At 37.1% G+C, this 19228-nt stretch overlaps 1 protein-coding gene and 1 long non-coding RNA gene across 5 annotated transcripts in view; one reads left to right on the forward strand and one right to left on the reverse strand.

The window, feature by feature from the left end:
• Positions 1-5896, forward strand: part of LOC105512415 — a 71529-nt gene extending 65633 nt beyond the window's left edge. The window contains exon 8 of the long non-coding RNA XR_001001847.1: positions 5710-5896. This is a non-coding gene — a long non-coding RNA (uncharacterized LOC105512415). The remainder of the gene's footprint in view (positions 1-5709) is intronic.
• The window catches only part of UBE3A (ubiquitin protein ligase E3A), a 100000-nt gene continuing 85767 nt past the window's right edge, over positions 4996-19228 (reverse strand). For all 4 annotated transcript variants that reach the window (XM_011942869.1, XM_011942868.1, XM_011942870.1 and 1 more), the window contains 2 exons: positions 7738-7881; positions 4996-6928 (listed from right to left, as the gene is read on the reverse strand). In XM_011942869.1, coding sequence (XP_011798259.1) covers positions 6808-6928; positions 7738-7881 — 265 coding nt within the window. In that variant the 3' untranslated portion in view covers positions 4996-6807. The remainder of the gene's footprint in view (positions 6929-7737; positions 7882-19228) is intronic.

Consider the following 19228-nt stretch of genomic DNA (forward strand, 5'->3'; position numbering starts at 1 on the left):
CTCTTTCAGTTTGTAAAAAACATAAAATGTAAAACTGATTATGTCTTTGCTTCTTAACGTCCGCAAAATAAAGTCCAAAGTCCTTGGTATGGTCTGTAAGGCCCTCATGATCCCAATCTCATCTTGATCCCTTACAGCCTGACACTCAGACATACTAAAGAGCTTCCGCCTATCTGCCTCATATACACCTATCCTGTCTGTCAAGATTCGGCTTGACCGTCATCCCCTATCTGCAGTATTTTTGGGATCTGAATTCTCTGCCCACATTGTACTTGCACATACTTCTTTTATCCTCAGTGGTTTGTACTTGTGCCTGCTCTAACTAGACTGTCTCCCTGTCGTAGACTCCGTGATTCAACAAAGCAGCTCTTAATCAGCCTGAAATCCATGGCACCCTGCAAAATGGCAAACATTCAATAGGTATTTGCTCAGTAAATGTTAATGAAAGGAAAAAAATTCAAACTTCAGTTGGAATAGGATTAGAGACAACTTAAAAATTAAGTTTCCCATAGAAATCTTCCTCATCATAAATATCATCATCCTAAATGTCCTGAGTCCTTCCACAGGTCTAATCTGCCAAATGATGAAGACTCTCTTTCTCACTATGTGTGTGGGAGAGGCAGGGGCAGAACACATTTTTTTTTTTTTCTGTAAGTCTGCTCTCTGGATTTATTTTTCTGGGGATGAAATCTCAGGCTGTGTAGCTTTTCTGGTCCCTTTTTGGTAATCAACAAATCATCAGTTTTTCTAGGGTATTAAAAAGCTCACACCTTTGAAACATCAAGACGCCAAACTCTCTCTTAATTGAAAACAATTCTGCCTCTTACTGAGGCCTTTGAGTGGGAAGCTTAAAGACAACAGTGTGGGGAAATCGGTTTTTCTTTTCCTCCCTCCACCTTCTTTCCCAATCGAGAGCTGCTGCTGCCCTTTCTGGAGGGGAGGGAATTAGAAGAAAAGATCCTGCCTTACCCAGTCACTGTTAATTATTACCCAGGGTGGGGAATGACTCTTTCCTGGAATACATGCTGCTGGGAACCACCGCTGAGATTCTCTAAGCCGGCAGCTTCCAACCTCTCCTCCTTCAACAGCTTCAACATTATATGGCACTCAGCTGCAGGGTGCCTGGCTCCAGGCAGGCAGCCCACTTGTGCAGGGTAGTTTTCCAGATGGCTCATAGTCCATCTCTTTTCAGTGACCAGTGTGGCCCTCGGGAAACATGCATCTTGACTCCATTATTGGTGGGAGTACTCTTTAGTTAGCTGCCACAGGCCACTTCAGACACGTCTTACCCTGAGACCCTTTTCAGAGTCAGGTACCATCCCTGTGTCTCCTAGCATCGAAAGATCACAGCTGAAGGTCTCCAAGTAGTTCACTTAAAAAATACCTCAGTAGGTTTAGGAACAGGGGAAGCCCCCAATTCATTCTGAGAGCTGTATGACTCTCATCCCCAAACCAGACAGATATATAATATGAAAACTACAGACCAATATGCCTTATGAATATACATGCAAACATTCTAAACAAAATACTAGCAAACCAAATCTAGCAGCATAGAACAAGGTTTATGTAGCATGGACAACTGAGATTATCCCAGGAATGCAAGGTTAATTCAATATACAAAAGTCCATTAATACAACATATTAACAGAATAAAGGACAAAACAACATGACAATCTTGATACAGAAGAAGCGTTTGACAAAATCCATAGCCCCTCCTTTTTTTTGATTAAAAAACACTCAGTAAACTAGGTTTAATAAAAGAATTTCCTCAACTTGATGCAAACCCACAGCTAACATCATACTCAATGCTGAAAGACTGAATGCTTTCCCCATAAAATCAGGAACAAGAAAAAGATGTCTGCTCTTGTCACTTCTATCCAATACTGTACTGGAGGTGCTAGCCAGTACACTAAGACAAGAAAATGAAATAATAACAATCTAGACTGGAAAGGAAGAAGTAAAAGTATTTCTGTTCACAGATGCATGATCTCATAAGCAAAAAATACTAAGTGACCAAAAAAAAAAATAGAATTTTAGAAAAGCTACAATATACAAGATCAACATACAAAAATCAATTTTATTACTAAGACCAGTGATGAATACAAAAATAAAAATTAGAAAATAATCATATAAAGTGGCATCAATACTTAGAAAAAAATTAAAGACGTCAAGACTTGTACACTGAAATCTATAAAACATCACTGAAATAAACTAAAGACCTAAGCAAATGCAAAGACATCCCACAGTCATGGAACAGAAAACCTAATACCATTTAAATAGCAGTTATTTCTCAAATTTATCTACCAATTCAACGAAATCCCTATCAAGATCCCAGCTGTTTTGCAGTAATTGACACAATGATCCTAAAATTCGTATGAAATGCAAGGGACTGAAAATAAACAAAATGATTTTGGGGAAAAAAAAATTGGCGGACTTGCACATCCCAAATCCAAACTTAGTACAAAGCTACAGCAATCAAGACAGTGCAGTGCTAGTATAAGGATAGACATATATGACAACACAGTTAAGACTGAGAATCCAAAAAGTCTTACATTTATGGTCAACTGTTCTTTGACAAGGGTCCCCTTGTCCCATGGGGAACTAATAGTCTTTTCAACAACTGGTGCTTGGGCAGATGGATATATAGATACCAATGCACTTATGAAAAAAATGGATGAAATAGGAAGCGTCACTACATTCTACTGCATGCTGGGTCATTTTCAATCATTTAGGTGGCAACACTGACAAGATAACAGAAAAATGGAGGCAATAACATGTGAAAGGCAAAATGGTTTTTTTTTAAAAAAAAGGGACAATATCCATCATGAATTTACTTACACTCCAGGCAAAGGTTATTAAAAGAAAAAAAAAATTCCTGAACTGAAATGTGGAAGGGGTATCAAGAGCAGACCCTAAGACACTCCGTAAGAATTCCAGTGACTCCTCAATGGAATTCTTGAGTGACCGTTCAACTACGAAATGTACCCCATCATGCCGTGCTACCATGGAAGCATTGGAGGCACTTTGGGGGTTGATGAAGTCTTCATGGATGAGGTACTTTAAAAATCTGGTCATGAAGAGTATTTGAGAAATATGACAAGATGCTGGGTAGGAATGCAGGGAGAAAAGTGTGTAACCCATGGCCAAATTGGAAAGGTCAGTGAGGGGGTTTGTGGAGGCACTGAACGCAGAGAATATTAAAATTAGCAAGATGGTGTTCTAGCACAATGAAAAGGATTGGAAGAGGGAGATCAGAGTCAGGGAATTAAATTAGGCAGCTGCTAAGAATGTCCAGGTGAGTCAGAGGATCAGGACCTGTAAGGGCAGTATAAATAGAGGAGGAATGACGGGAGGGGTTTACGGGGAAAGAATTGACAACCTGTGACAATTGAGGAATGAGAGATTTGATGATTGGGGTGAAGGTTACATTTCGTAAAAAGAAACAAAGAATGGTTGATAGAGATGCAAGATGAAGAATTTTGTTTTTAGGCCTACTGACTTTGAGGTAGCAGAAAGAAATCCTGGAGACAGAGGTCTGAGTAGAAGATACAGAATTGGGGAAGAATCTTTGGCAGTGCCTGAGGTTGACCAGAGAGGACTGGGCAAGAACAGGTAAGGACTTTAAGCAGAATTGGAGGAGTATCCATCCAAAATCTGGGTAAATTGGGAAGGAAAAATAAGTAGCCAGAGAAGCAACAGCTCAAGTTAGGGTACAGTCAAGGTTATAGATAAGTGTTACTGCTTTTGGCAATGAGGAGGTTATAAGGATCCTTGAAGACTGTACCTTCAGTGAAACTGTCATGGATTAGTAGCCTTTCACAGTGATATCTACCCCACACCTGCATCAAAATCTTGCAGTGGCTGTTAACAAATGCCAACCCACTATCAGGGAGGGGAGAAAAAGACTTGGGACTCTGTACTTGTAAAACCCTCTACCCTCCCCAGGCAATTCTTTACACACTAACAGTGTTGAGGTAAAAGGAGGCAACCAAATGAGGGAGCAAATGGAAGGTGTGTTTTGGATTATATAGTGGCCCATGGAAGTGTGGGAGGGGTACAGATGGCCCTTAGACAGACACTGGTGGAAAAAAATTGCGGTAAGTAGGTAAAGGGATCAAGAGTACACAGGCACTGGTCTTGGGACATTTCTTTCTCTGAGAGTTTGTATGGAATTCTTGAGAAAAATTCCTCAAAGGGGCCTGGAATCTCAGAAGGGTCATGTTTTTAATGGGAACACGGAGTGATGCTGCCCCATTACAACCATCTGTTCTAGCAGAATATCTGTACCGAGGAGGGATGAATAACATCAGCAAGTTCTGTTTGAAGCCTCATTTTCAAGTTTCTTTTTGATATGGATCTCCCTATACAAGCAAGCATCCCCAAAAGTAGTTATCTCAGGAAACGTAGGTTAGGATGACCAGCTCATTTGCTGGAGCTGCCAAGGTCCAGAAAAGTTTGGCTGCAGGCTGTTTCCATGTTTTATGTTTGAAATGTTCTATAATGAAAGTTAAAAAAAGTTAGCATTTATTTGGAAAACCAGTTACTTTAGTTTATGGTTCCTTTTTTTCCCTGCAGAGCTTCCTGGAGATTGAGGTCTAATTCAAAGAAAACCAAACTATATAATAAGAGTACCTGGGCAAAAAATACTTTTATAACATAACATTTGGGGTAGAGGAAGCATCCACTATCATCAAAATTTCTCTGTTTTCCTCTTCCTTATTGGTCAGGGACATTCCATGCAGCAAAAGTAAGGGGAGTGACAACATGCCTAGCGTAATTAAGCAAGCTAGAGCAGCTCGTCTGTGCAACTGATGATTTTTTTCCCTCTAAAATTTTAAGAGTAGGTTCATTTTGACTCTGTTAGAAGTCTACTTGATGTGAATTCTGTATCTGATAACCTATTTCAATTATCACTTTAAAACTTGTCATATGGATACATTATTACAATTGTAGAACTTCAGTACCGTAATAAAACTTGAGAACTGAAGAGCACACATTTCTTCACGAATTTATTATATAAAACGCCCTCAGAGTATTTAATTTCTCCTCACTTTAATTACACATTAAGAAGCACAGTGGATGAGAAGCCTTTAAGATGACTACAGTTGCACGAAGGTCCCTTTCATCAAGGTAGCGTACGTACCTTAACAGTGTTCTAAAGGCTGGCCCAGAAAAACCCCATGTTACCTTGTAACAATATGGAAAGCATTGTCTTCTTTTTCCACTAAATTATGGTGAAAAGTGCCACAGTTTTATTTAGCATTATGGTACATAACAGTTCTGTCTCAATTATGAAAAAAATTAAAATAATCCTGAAAGACATCCTTTTTCTCCCCCCAACGATTTGAAAGCTGCATTTTTCCTGCCAATTTCAAACAAATCATCAGGTTGATCTACAGTAATCAGTTAAAACAATCACCAAGGCACAAGCTCAGCACGTTAGCTATAGCTTGTAGCAAAAGGATATATCAATGTCTCACCTTAGTTAAAAATACATAATCCTTTTATTTTATAATGCAATAAAAGAAATTAACATCACATACACAGAAGACTAGGAAAGGGGAAACTTACTTCTGAAAATCCAGTAATGTAAACCTACTTGTACTTTTCCATAGTACATGAAAGTAATGTTTAACATGTTCTGAATTAAATTTTACCTGTGGGGCTATACAATGTAATTCTTAGGAGTAATAGTTTCATTCATTTCCAGGTCAGCTTACTGTATGATTAAGTAACACAAGGCACAGTAGCCATCTTTTTCATTATGTTGCAACACTGATCACGTGCCGTGCCTCGATAAAATGGCTGATTCAACAAGATGATGGCAACACGAAGGGGAGACTTTGGATTGTCTATTTAAAATCTAGGTAATAAGTAATTAATAAAAACTCTATCTTAAGTGCACTTTCACATGCTTTTTGTTTATAATAAACAACAAACTTCCTAACTTTGTTGCAATAGGCTTGACTACCATTTCATTTGGCCAAATGCACTTTCCCCAGTAAACTTAAAATAACAAGAACAACAAGAACAAAAATCCCTGTCCTTTCATATACTAAGAAAGAGGATTGGCTACTGAAACAGTTCATTGCAAGACACATGAAGACAACATACTGTGGCATGAGTTGTTTTTTAATTTGTTGTGCTGTTACTAAAGTTCTGAGGGCTGCAGTTAAAACATTCCAATTTCTCCCTTCCATCTTTATTGATTCTCAAGATTTTGCACAGAAAACTCTTTGGGGGCTAGAACAGTAGTAATTGTATCGCACTGTTTTCAAGACTTCAAGTTTCAAAAGCAAATCAAAAAAAAAATACAGTTCCTGATTTGAGTTAGATACAGGGACAAAAAAGTAGCACATACTTGAAGGTTACATGGTCTACAAATGGTGGCAATATTTTCCTTGGGAGAGTAGTTCTGTTGGCATTTATTTTTTAAATACTCAAAAGGCTCAACCTCAAGCAGTAATAAACACAAGCAAAAGTGATTTTACCCTTAAAATAAATATTCAGAAAAACCTCTCTGTACATACAAGTGAAAGAATATGTAACACTTTCACGCAAAAAAATAATTATAATAATAATAAAGGATTTGTTCATATATGTAGCTGAAATCTGCTGTTCCAGCCCACATGTCCCCAATAAAGAAGGGAGGCACAGACAGAGGTGACTACTGTGGTTCACTATCTTACAGCCTTTTTGTACTGGGACACTATCACCACCAAACATTTATCCCTCTTGTTATATTTTTAAAATTTTTAAAATTTTTTCTTTTTTTTTTTTTCCCTCCTTTGTTTTATTTTGTTTTGTTTTACAGCATACCAAATCCTTTGGCATACGTGATGGCCTTCAACAATCTCTCTTTAAGTTTTTCTTTGCTTGAATATTCCGGAAGTAAAAGCACATTAAAGCAAGTATGAGATGTAGGTAACCTAAACAGAGAAAAGGGGAAAAAACAGGAAAATAATAAGTCACGGGAAATACACTTAGAATTGTATATAGTTGAGATGGTTTGCAATGCAAACTAAACATTAATGCAAATCATAAACTTTTTGTTGTGTAACTACCAAGAATCGGTTTGTCTTTATCCTATAAATTACTCAAAGCTAGTAACAACGATGATAAGATACTTATCCATTGAGTTTTTACTACATACCAGATACTGTTTTAGGTATTTAATTATTACAGTTCGTTTCACTAACTCTTTCCACAACAAAACCACAGAGAGGACATCAGTAAATGCACTTCAGAGGTTAGGTCACTGAGAAGTAACTTCCTCTAAGGTGGAGAAAATATTCAAACCTGGTTTACAAGATTTCAAACTGTGTGCTCTTAAATGCTTATTAGAAATACTGCTGGCCATATGACTATGAAAATGATTTGATAACGGGATTCTAGCAAAATCCAATGATAATCTTCCAAGCCTCAATGTAACCATTCTAAATAGATTATCATGTAACATGGCTTTCAACTAACAAGCTGGGAATCAAAAAAGTAAATGAATCATACTAATTTGAAAAATTCCAAACCAATGTGAGTCCCATAATAATTTTTAACTAGGGCAATTCCTTAAAAGTTTCCTCACACAATGACAGCAAAATATTTTCTCAATTGTCTAATATGATTTGAGGATTTGTACATAAAATCACAAAGGTGCTTAGAAACTATAAAGACAGTTCATATGTGTGTGATGAGGAATGCAAGGTTTTCAGTAGGTATAGAGTCACCACTTAATAATTACCTTTCTGTGTCTGGGCCATTTTTGGCTATAATCATCTTTAATTTTCCTAGTCCTCCCACAGGTGCTCTGTCTGTGCCCGTTGTAAACTGCAAGAAGAGTCTTTTCTGTTCATCTGTAAATGAATGAACGATTTCCCAGAACTCCCTAATGAGAAAAAATACAATACTGGTTTCAGTTTGGCATTCATTATGACTGGTACTAACATAAGCTTATGATTTGCATTTAAATTATATTAAGAGACAACTTACAAGTTAATTATCAGGATAATATCACTTCTGGTGATTTAATAATTTCCAAGCAAATTTATCTTAAACAGTTCTGAATACATAAAAATTTAGATTACAATATAGTAAAATTATTAGTACTACAATAGTAAAAAATTAAGAAAACCCAAGTGTGTAGTAACAGGAAATGACTATGTAAACTATGGTATAACCACATTATGTAGTCAGTAACAAACAGAAGACAAAATCCTATGAATTGAAAAAGACTGAAAGGAATATTGGGAAAAATTAACTCCAGGTGCCTTTGGGTATATATTTTATTTATCCTTTCTCCATTATTCTCCTTGTCTACTCATCCTTTAACTCAACTTTGGGGGGCAAAAGCGATACAGATTAGGGACAAAAGAAAAAAAAGACCCCCTGCCCCAACCAATTGGCCCCAAATGCAAACAACTACATACATACCTAATAGCAGTAATACAAAAGTTCCATTTTTATATGAACTAGAATCCTTTTAACAAGTAATATGTGCTGTGTATGGAGGAGGAGAGTGATTCTGACATTTCTGCCACATGCAGTTATTTTAAGAGAACGATTTATCCTCTGGCATTCCTACAATCTATGTAATAAAAGCTGTGTTTTCATGACACTTACGTTAGTTTCAGTTCTAAAAAGCGAAATACAAGCTCATAAAGTGCAACCATGAAGTTTGTTTGAATCATCAGGCATCTATAAAACATATACACTAGTTCATAGTTAAATAATTTTTTTTTTTTTTTGAGACAGTCTCGCTCTGTCACCCAGGCTGGAGTGCAGCGGTGCGATCTCAGCTCATGCAAGCTCCGCCTCCCGGGTTTACGCCATTCTCCTGCCTCAGCCTCCCAAGTAGCTGGGACTGCAGGTGCCCGCTACCACACCTGGCTAATTTTTTTGTACTTTTAGTAGAGGTGTGGTTTCACCGTGTTAGCCAGGATGGTCTCGATCTGACCTCATGATCTGCCCACCTTGGCCTCCCAAAGTGCTGGGATTGCAGGCATGAGCCACCACGCCTGGTCCATAGCTAAATAATGTTAAGATTAAAACATTTTTTAAAAAAAGTATTTTTAGTCGCTTATATAAAATGCATTTTAATATTTATTCAGAAAGTTCTTTCCAGAGCCTGGTGTGGTAGCTCACGCCTGTAATCCCAGCACTTTGGGAGGCTAAGGTGGGTGGATCACCTGAGGTCAGGGGTTTGAGATCAGCCTGACCAACATGTTGAAACTCTATCTCTACTAAAATACAAAAATTAGCTGGGTGTGGTGGCAGATGCCTGTAACCTCAGCTACTTGGGAAGCCGAGGCAGGAGAATCGCTTGAACACAGGAGGTGGAGGCTGCAATGAGCTGAGATCACACCATCGCACTCTAGCCTGGGAAACAAGAGCACCACTCCATCTCAACAAAAAAAAAAAAAAAAAAATTCTTTCCAGAATGTTAGCAGAGAACATCACACATCCCAAATCAGTAATTACAATTTTCTAGTTTTTGATATTCTAATATTCCAACATACTATTTTTATTACCAAAATGCTGGCATTTTTGTTGCTGCAACACCATTTATCTGAAATAAATTAAAGGTTTTATTAGAATTCTTGGCTTTCTCCAATCTCTTGCCACGTCCCTTCCCTGCCCCTCTACGAATCTACCAGTCAGCCAGAGAAAACAAAAAAGAAACACACAACCACAGAAAACGGGGCCTGAAACTAGCAGGCGCATCTCTCAGTTGAGGAGGAGAGGAATCAGACCCCAGTTCATGACATTCCTTTTGGGGAGGCTGGCGAGAGAAAACAAGTCTGCGGGAGCACCGAGCCCTCCAACACAGCAGAAAAGCTGCCCTGCAGCGGGTGGTGGTAAAGCCTCCTCACCCCGCAGCGGGCGGTGGTAAAGCCTCCTCACACTGCAGCAGGTGGTGGTAAAGCCTCCTCACACTGCAGTGGGGCTCTGAAGCTTAACTGAACCAGCTACACCTAAGGAGGCAGATCAAAGAGCACCACCGAAGAGGAGAGACAGACCCTGCAGGAAGTGGCAGATGAGTAGTGGTCACAATGACCAATCCGGCTATATCATTACGGAGCTGCTGCTTTGGTCTTTCTTTTAAATGAAACCTTTAAAAATTTTATACAATGAAAACAATTAGGGAACAAAATTTGTCTCTTCCTGTAAGTGTTATGTGTGTTACAGTAACACGCTGAATTAAATAAGAATGCATTTATTTAGAAAGCTGAAGAAAAAATGAAGAAACTTCTAGGTTTCCACAAAAAAGTGGTGGCTGTATTGATCACATCCTACTAACATCTCTAAGAATCTATCCAGATCAAAAAGCGGAGAAATAAATAAAACCCCTATGACTTAGGTCTAGAGTAAAACTAGGAGGCAGAGCAATAAACTCCAAATACCATAGAAGTGGGGAAATGAGCAGGGTCCAGCAGGAGCTACATCGAAGAGTGGCTTGTGCAGAATCATACTGATTAGGGATCACCTAAGGCAAGACCGCACCCGCCCCTCAACAGAGCACTACTGAGGGCAGGTTAGAGCACTGGCAACGGGTTGGTTAAAGGAGGGACTACAGAAAAGTACTTGGGTCCAGCAATGGCAAGCTCAGGAAGGCACCATGCATGAAAGGAAGAGGGGTACCTTGGAAAGCAGAAGTGTCCCTTAAGTGGCTGTAAAGGGGTGGAAGCAGCTAATGAAAAAGAATCTTCATTAAGTGGATGGAGCTGAAAAATCAGAAAGTGGTGATTCTGCCCTTACTAAAGCAACAGAAGAGGGATGCCTTCAGCCAAGACCCCTAAAGCCACACAAATTCCTCTCTGCTCCACTCTGAGGTCTAGTAATAACATGTCCAGAAAAAAGTAACATCTATTATAGAAACATAAACAAGAAAAACAGAATTCCTAAGTCCAAATAAAGTTATTATGGAAAGAGTCTGGCAAATGAGAAGCAAAACTTTCCGGTAGACAAAAGTACACCAGAAAAATTCAGTCATAAACAACAGGAAACCTGTAACACCACATTCCAACACAGAGAATGTAGCAGCAGACAAGACAGATCACCAATGATGAGAAATACAAATTCAGAGAGAAATGAGCACATCTTAAATAGAAATAAGAATACTAAAAAATACTTAAGAAATATGCAAAGTAACTTTGGAAATAAAGGCTAATTTTATTATAAGGTGACCAAAGAAGAAACAATATGACTAAAATTTCTAATGAGGAGAGTGTCTAGAAAATTAAAAAACAAAGAAAATGAATAAAATAAACCTAACAAGAAATGTGTATCGAAGCATAATAACGAAAAAGATTAATAGCTGACTACATAAACATAAAAGCTTTCACTTGGCAAAAATCCTGTAAGCAAGGTTAAAAGACAAATGGCAAACTGGGAAAAAATATTTGCAAATTTACTAGCGTTAAAGGACTAATCTGCTTAACATATAAAGTTTCTAAAAATGAAGAAAACAACCAGCTGAGCAGCAAAATGAGCAAAAGGCCATATAAAACTATAAACAGCTCTTAAGTACAAGAAAAAATGTCCATCATCAATTCATAACTGAGGTAAACTCAAAAATTGTAAGTATAGTAAAATACCATTTCTCAATTGGCAGATTAAACATCCACATTTAACAACACATTATGTTTGGAAAGTTTTAAGAAAAGAGATACTGTTGTAAACTGCTGGTGGGAATGCAAAATGTTACTTTTCTGTGAAGGAGAATTTGGCAGTATCTAGCAAAATTATATATGCATCTACCATTTGATGCAACAATCCCACTTCTAACAATTTATCTTAATGATACCTTACATATGTAAGGAATAATGCATGAACATAAGAGGATTCACTGTGACAGTACTAATAGCAAAAGGTTAAAGATAACCTCGATGCCTATAAATATTGATAAGCTATGCTGCATCCACACAAAGTAGCAGTATTCAGTCATACAAAACAAAATGGAAAACACCTCTGCAATGATGTAGGATGATTCTCAGGATACACTAGAAAGATTATTTTCCTAGTTCTATCCTGATAAGGCCTACAAGTAGTAACATTCAAAACCAAAGGCCATACTTTGCATCTAAAATCTGACTTCTAAATGCCATTCTCCAACAATTTACTGGAAAAATAACTTATTCCAGGCCTGAGAATGAATGTTCGAGATTAGCTAGAAATTTCAAAATCTAATAGAGTCATTTTAAAAGCACACGAAGGCTAAGCAATTTGAGTATCATTTAGAGTAATGACTGTGAAACGTATTAAATACAAAAACATTCATGAGTTCTTAATATTCAAAAAGGCAGCAAAACCAACCAAAAAACAAAATTAAATTGTCACTATTAAAGTTATTACATTAACTCCTTACTCTAAAAACCTTAAATCTATTTTATCATGCCTTTTCAGTAGAACTGTTTTTCAAGGTAATCGAATGGCACCCATGAGAAAAAACAATGCCAGGTATATATGTAGGACAAGCAGATGGAATTTTTTTTCCCCCCCTAAACAGCCATTTTGCAATCCCAATGAGATAATAGATTAAGGTAATGATACTGATAAATACGAAAATCAAGTGAAGGGCAGATGGCACGTTCTGGAAAGATGATGATAGCAGTGACACAGTTATTATTTATTTATTTATTTTTTTGGTTTTATTCCCTCCCAACCTCCCCTACAAAAAGAGCAAACTGAGAAAACCAAAGACCCAGAGACATTATCTACAACAAAACCATGAACCATTGCATATAAGTGGACAAAACAAAGCTCTGACAAGTACAAGACTGGTTAGTAAGGAAGCAGATGGAAGGTAACTGACTGGATTTCTTACAGCCCTGTGAACAGGAAAAACCTCAACACTGCCAACCCACTGGAAAGCACAGGCCAATCTGAAAACAGGACTAAAAGTTTAAAAAAGTTTTACAGGATCTAATTTGCAGATGATTACAAAGGGATCATGATGCAGTAAGCTCTGGGACCTTAAAATTCCCGAATACCAAATCCTCCCGCGAAAACAAACCTTGTACCAAGGAAAAACTTGTGGGAATAACTTCCAAATGGACCAGATCAAAGATAATAAAGACCAAAAAAAGTTCAAATATGTGTGTGGGGTAGAGGAGTAAAGAAGGTAGTTTCAGAAAGCACAAGGGCATATTTTTGACCATTTTACAAAAACACAGACTTCTCCCTGTCCCTAAAAAGCAAGAAAAGTTATCCTGGCCCATCTCTCCCTCGTGCAAGTATGAGACACTCATTTCCCTCACAAAAAAAAAAAGAAAAATAAATACATAACCAACAGAACAGAGTGAAAAGTATAATTATTAGAGAAAGAGTATGTGCATATACGTGAGAATGGTGTCCCTACAGAAAATGAAAGTAAACCAAACAATATGCAAATAAAACATGAAAACTGTAAACAAATTTCAAACTGAGCTAAAAAGAATTTTAAAAATAACAGATCATTAGAAATGGGAAATTTCGAATGAGGGTAACTGAAGAAAAGAAAGCCATGACACAACTAAGGAGTAATTAGAAATGCAAGGAAAAAAATCACATCAAATACAAAGAAATTAAAACTAAACTAGAAAAAACATAAAGGTGAATAAAACAGAACAATACTGCTAGAAACTGAAGGCAGAGGAAAAATCTTAAAATCCAAAAGAAGTAAAGCCATGCCTGAGACTCTCCTAGATGGTCCAGAGACACAGTGACGCTGTGTACTGGCAGGAGGAATTCTGCTGTAATTGGTCCTGGGAGTGTTCACCTTTCCCGGAAGTGTTCTACAGCCCAGGGACACAATGTAGTCAGAAGCACTGCCAGGAACACCAGCAAGGGGGAGCCTGCCACAATAGGCAAAAGGCTCAGGAAGCACTCTCCAGCCCACGAAAATCTAGTGGGGGTGCTCTTCCCTCACCCAAACACACTCTGCGCAGTTCAGCCTGGAGAAGCCCCCTCAAGTGGCACTACTGGAACCAGTGCGAGCCGCAGTGGACTGAGATAAAAGCAACAAACCAAAATAGCACACAAAAGCTCTGAAAAATGGTCACTGGAACCACAGCCCACAAATATACGCTAGTACCTACATGCTAAACCTAAACAGGTTACTACTGAAGTTAAAATTGTTTAAAAGTACAGAGTCTCCTGATATAATAACTAAAATGTCTGAGACACAATCCAAAACTTATCTGTCATACCAAGAACCAGGAAAATCACATGAAGGAAAGAAAATCAACGCCAACACTGGGATGAGTAAGATGTTGAAATTATCTGACAAGGATCTTAATGCTGCCATCACAGAAATGATTTGACAAGCAATTACAAGTTCTACTGTTTCAAAAATGAAACAATAGAAAATCTCAGCAAAGAAACAGAAGTTACAAGGAAAAAAAAGCAAATGGAAATTATAGACCTAAAAAATACAATAGGAGAAAAATAATCATTAGATGGGCTCAACAGTAGAGTGAAGATGACAAAGGACAGAAATCTGAACAAAAGAGAGAAAACAGACTGAAAAATGAACCATACCTCAGGTACATGGGGAACAATAACAAATGACTCAACATTTGTATCATTAGAGGCCTAGAATGGAGACAAGAGTGACGCTGAAAGAACACCTGAAGAAATAATGGTTGAAAATTTTCCATGTTTGGCAAAAGACACAAACTTACAGCTTCAAGAAGCTGAGCGAACCCCAAACAACATAAATAAAACTATTCTTCGGGAATAAAGGGAAAATAAAGTCATCTTCAGAAAGAGAAAAACAAAAAGAATTTCTCACTAGCAGAACTGCCTTTGAAGACTGGCTAATGGAAGTAATAAAAGATGGAATCTTGGAAAAATAATGGAAATAGCAGAAACATGGGTACATACAACAGAGCATCACTCCCTTCATAAGTTCTATAAGTCATATTGGATAACTGATACAAAAACTGTTAACAGCATTAATCCTCAAAACAATAATATTTAAAAGTCGGGAAAGAGACGTAACTGAAATTAAGGTTTCCACATCTCATTCCAAGTGATGGTACTGATGGCAATGAATGGTGATAAGTCACATTATCTATAATGTGATGCCCACAATGACCATGAAAACTATAAAAAACACATAAAAGGCCTGGCACGGTGGCTCATGCCTGTAATTCCAGCACTTTGGGAGGCTGAGGCGGACAGATCACAAGTTCAAGAGTTCGAGACCAGCCTGGCCAATATGGTGAAACGTTATCTCTAATAAAAATACAAAAATTAGCCAGGCATGGTGGTATGTGCCTCTAGTCCCAGCTACCCAGGAGGCTGAGGCAGGAGGATTGCTTGAACCTAGGAGGCTGATGTTGTAGTGAGCCAAGACTGTGCCACTGCACTCCACTGCACTCCAGCCTGGGCAACAGAGCGAGACTCCGTCTCAAAACAAAACAATAAACAAAGGAACAAACAAAACAAAACCCAAACACCAAATAAATCAAGGGAAAATCTTAAAAAATATTCAAGTAATCATGGAATGCAATAAATAAATAAATAACCATAAACAGAAGACAGAAACAGAAAACAAACAATAAAATGGCAGACTTCGCCCTAATATATCAATAATTACCTTAAATAGACATGGTCTAAATAAACAAATTAAAAGGCAGAGACTAACAGTTTTTATTAAAATGACAATTATCTGCTGTTTACAAGAGATTCATTTCAAATTCAGCAACACAGGATGAAAGTAAAATGATAGTAAAAGACAGATCATGCAAACATTTAAACAGAAATGGTTACATTCCTATCAGATTCAGAGCAAAGAAAACTGCAAAACAGAAAAATCTTATATGATAAAGGATCAATCACCAAGACATAGTAATTCTAAGTGGGTATGAACCAATGACAGAGCCTCAAAATAAATGAAACAAAACCCTATGACAGAGATAAAGAGATAAATCTCAGACGCAGACCTATATACGTATTCTCAACTGATTTTTGACATATGTGAAAGAAAACAATTCAATGAAGGAAGAACATACCTAGAAAATACACAATGAACCCTTAAAACTCAATAGTAAAAAACCAAATGGACTCTTGGTATTTAATCCCAGAGAAATACAAACTTTTTGTTTGCAACTAACATCACAGTTCATGGTAAATATTATAGTCTCTCTCAATAAAATGAGGAATAAAGTAAGAATACCTTCTACCGAAGGTTCTAGCCAATGCAACAGAGGAACAGTAATAAATCACATAAAGATTGGAAAGAAAGAAACCTGTCTTGATTTGTAGATGACATAGCTGTTTACCAGAAAACCCTATGAAATCTACTAAGTAACTACTAGAATACATCAATTTTAAAAGGTTATAGGATACAAGGTCAATATATAAAAATCAATTTTATTTCAATATAGTAGTAAAAAGCAAGTGAAAAGCAGTATTTAAAAACACCACTAATAGCATTAGAAACATATTTTAAATGTATTCCTAACCAAAGAGTACATGATTTCAACATTTAAAAACTTTATAAAACAGTGCTGAGATAAACTAACAAACATTTAAATAAATGGGTGTTCAAGGATTGGAAGAATATATTGTTACAATGTGAATTCTCTCCAAATTGACCTACCCCGATCAAAGCAACCCAAATCAAAATCTCTGCAGGCTTTGCCCTTTTGTTTGTAACAGATTCTAATATTAATATGCAAATAAGAGTCAAAGCAACCTAATGAAAAAGTTGTGGGACTCACAACATCTGATTTGAAACTGCAGTAACTATAACAGTGTCGTTTTGGCAAAAGGACCAAACAAATTAACAGAACAGAATAGAGATTCCAGAAACAAGGCTCATACATAGAGACTGATTTTCAACAAAGGTGCAAAAGCAATTCAATGGGGAAAGAAAAGTCTCTTTAACAAATGGTACTGGAACAAATAAATAAAACTATTTAGAAAATGAATGACATCCACTATCTAACAGCATCACAAAAATTTATTGGTGGTGGATCACAGATTTACACATAAAATTTAAACCTATATTATACTATTAGAAGAAAAAATAAGGTATGTGTGGCTTTGGGCTAGGCAAAGATATAAAAGGACAAAAAACCATAAAAGAAAAAATCGATTAGACTTCAAAAATTAATAATTTCTGCTCACCAAAATACACTTAAGAAAATGAAAAAGGAAGCCACAGACTTGGAGAAAATAATCATAAAGTACGTATCAGAAATGGGCCTTTTATATAGAATATACGGTATTCCCCACTTACCCATGGGAAATACGTTCCAAGACCTCCAGTAGATGTCTGAAATTGCAAAAACCCTGTATATACCATGCATGATTTATTTTCCCTTCTTCACAATTTCATAGATAAAATACTCATTTTTACCACAGATTTTAGCAACCTCAACATATGACTTTTAAATTCTTTCCTAAAAGGAAGCACTTTCCCGAGCTTCTCTTTGGCATATTCGAATTTCCAACATCACTGCTCTTGTGCTTCAGGGCCATTATTAAGTAAAATAAGGGTTACTTGAACACAAGCATGCGATAGATACTGCAACAGTCGATCTGACCAATAGACTCAAAGTGGTGGGTAGTCTAGACAACATGGATATACTGGAAAAAGGATAATTCATGCCCTGGGTGGAAAGGTGGGAGATTTCACCATGTTACTCAGAATAGCATGTATTTTAAAACTTAAGAGTTGTTGGTTGGGCACAGTGGCTCTCACCTGTAATCCCAGCACTTTGGAAGGCCGAGGTGGAAGGATTGCTAGAGTCCAGGGGTTTGAAACCAGCCTGGGCAACACAGTGAGACCCTGTTTCTACAAAAACAAACAAAACAAAACAAAACAAAAAAACTAAAAATTAGCTGCACTACTGTAGTACCAGCTACTCAGAAGGCTGAGGTAAGAAGATTGCATGAGCCCACGAGCTTCAGTTTATAATAACCTGTAGTCATGCTACTGCACTCCAGCCTGGATGATAGAGACTTTGTCTCTTAAAAAAAAAAAAAAAAAAAAAACCCACCAAACCAACCCTCCCTCCCTACCCCGCACCTACCAACACACAAACACACATCAAAAACTCTGCATTATTCATGGAATTTTCTACTTAATATTTTTGGACCGCTGCTGACCAAAGATAACTGAAACCCAAAAAAAAGCAAAACTAAAGATAAGGCATACTGCTATATTTTAAGAAAATATCTATAGTCAATAGAAATACAAAAATCCAACATTAAAAATGAGGAAAAGACACTTTTAGTTAAATATGTACCTACAATATGCTTTGGAAACTCCACTCCTACATGTTTGCCCAGGAGAAATAAAACATTTCCACAATAAGACTAGACAGCTTTATTCACAATAGTTCCAAACTGGAAACAATCCAACTGTCTACCAACAGGTAAAAAAAACACATTTTGCATATTCATATAATGCAACAGTACTCCATAATTTTTTTAAAGGCACTATAAATCAATGCAGTAACATGGATGAATCTAAAGAGTCTCGATGCAGTACAAGTATATAAGATTCCATTCATAAGAAATTCTAGAGCAGACAAAAGTAATGTACAGTGACAGCAATTAGGACAGTTATTGTCTGTTCTAATGGGGGACGGAGATTCACTGGAAGGGAAAACATGGGAACTCTGTGTTAATGGTCATAGTCTATACCTTGACTGAAATATGGTTACATAAACGTAACTTTTAAAAACTAACCCAGTTAAGCCCTGGGTATTTCACTGTATTAAAATTTTACCCCACACAACATCGACACCACCATTATTACCACCACATTGATTAACATTTAGAGAGCAGTTAGTGAATCACATTATTTTGAAAATTAGTAAATAATGGGAAAGAATTAAGCATTATTGTATCTGATATGTACATATTTATATACATGTATACAGGTCCTATATGTGGATCTGTAATTTAGGGTAGTCATAGAGTTGAGGAGAAAGAGTTTTTCTTAAGAAGTATTACAGGTATTGAAGGAGGAATAAAGAATTCAAATATCACAATTTTGCAACCCTTAATGAATTAGCAGATCTAGGCAATCAGAATCCATGATAAAAATCACTAGAAAAGACAGAAAGCAAGTAAGACTTTAAGTTATTCCTATAAACCAACATCTATGAAGTATTTGGGAAGGAAATAAACTCTGAATCTGTTTTTCGTTTTTTTTTTGAGACAGAGTCTCACTCTGTTGCCCAGGCTGGAGTGCAGTGGCGTGATCTCGGCTCACTGCAACCTCCACCTCCTAG

This window comes from Colobus angolensis, unplaced genomic scaffold (genome assembly GCF_000951035.1).
Source record: "Colobus angolensis palliatus isolate OR3802 unplaced genomic scaffold, Cang.pa_1.0 Scaffold211, whole genome shotgun sequence".
Lineage (NCBI taxonomy): Eukaryota > Metazoa > Chordata > Mammalia > Primates > Cercopithecidae > Colobus > Colobus angolensis.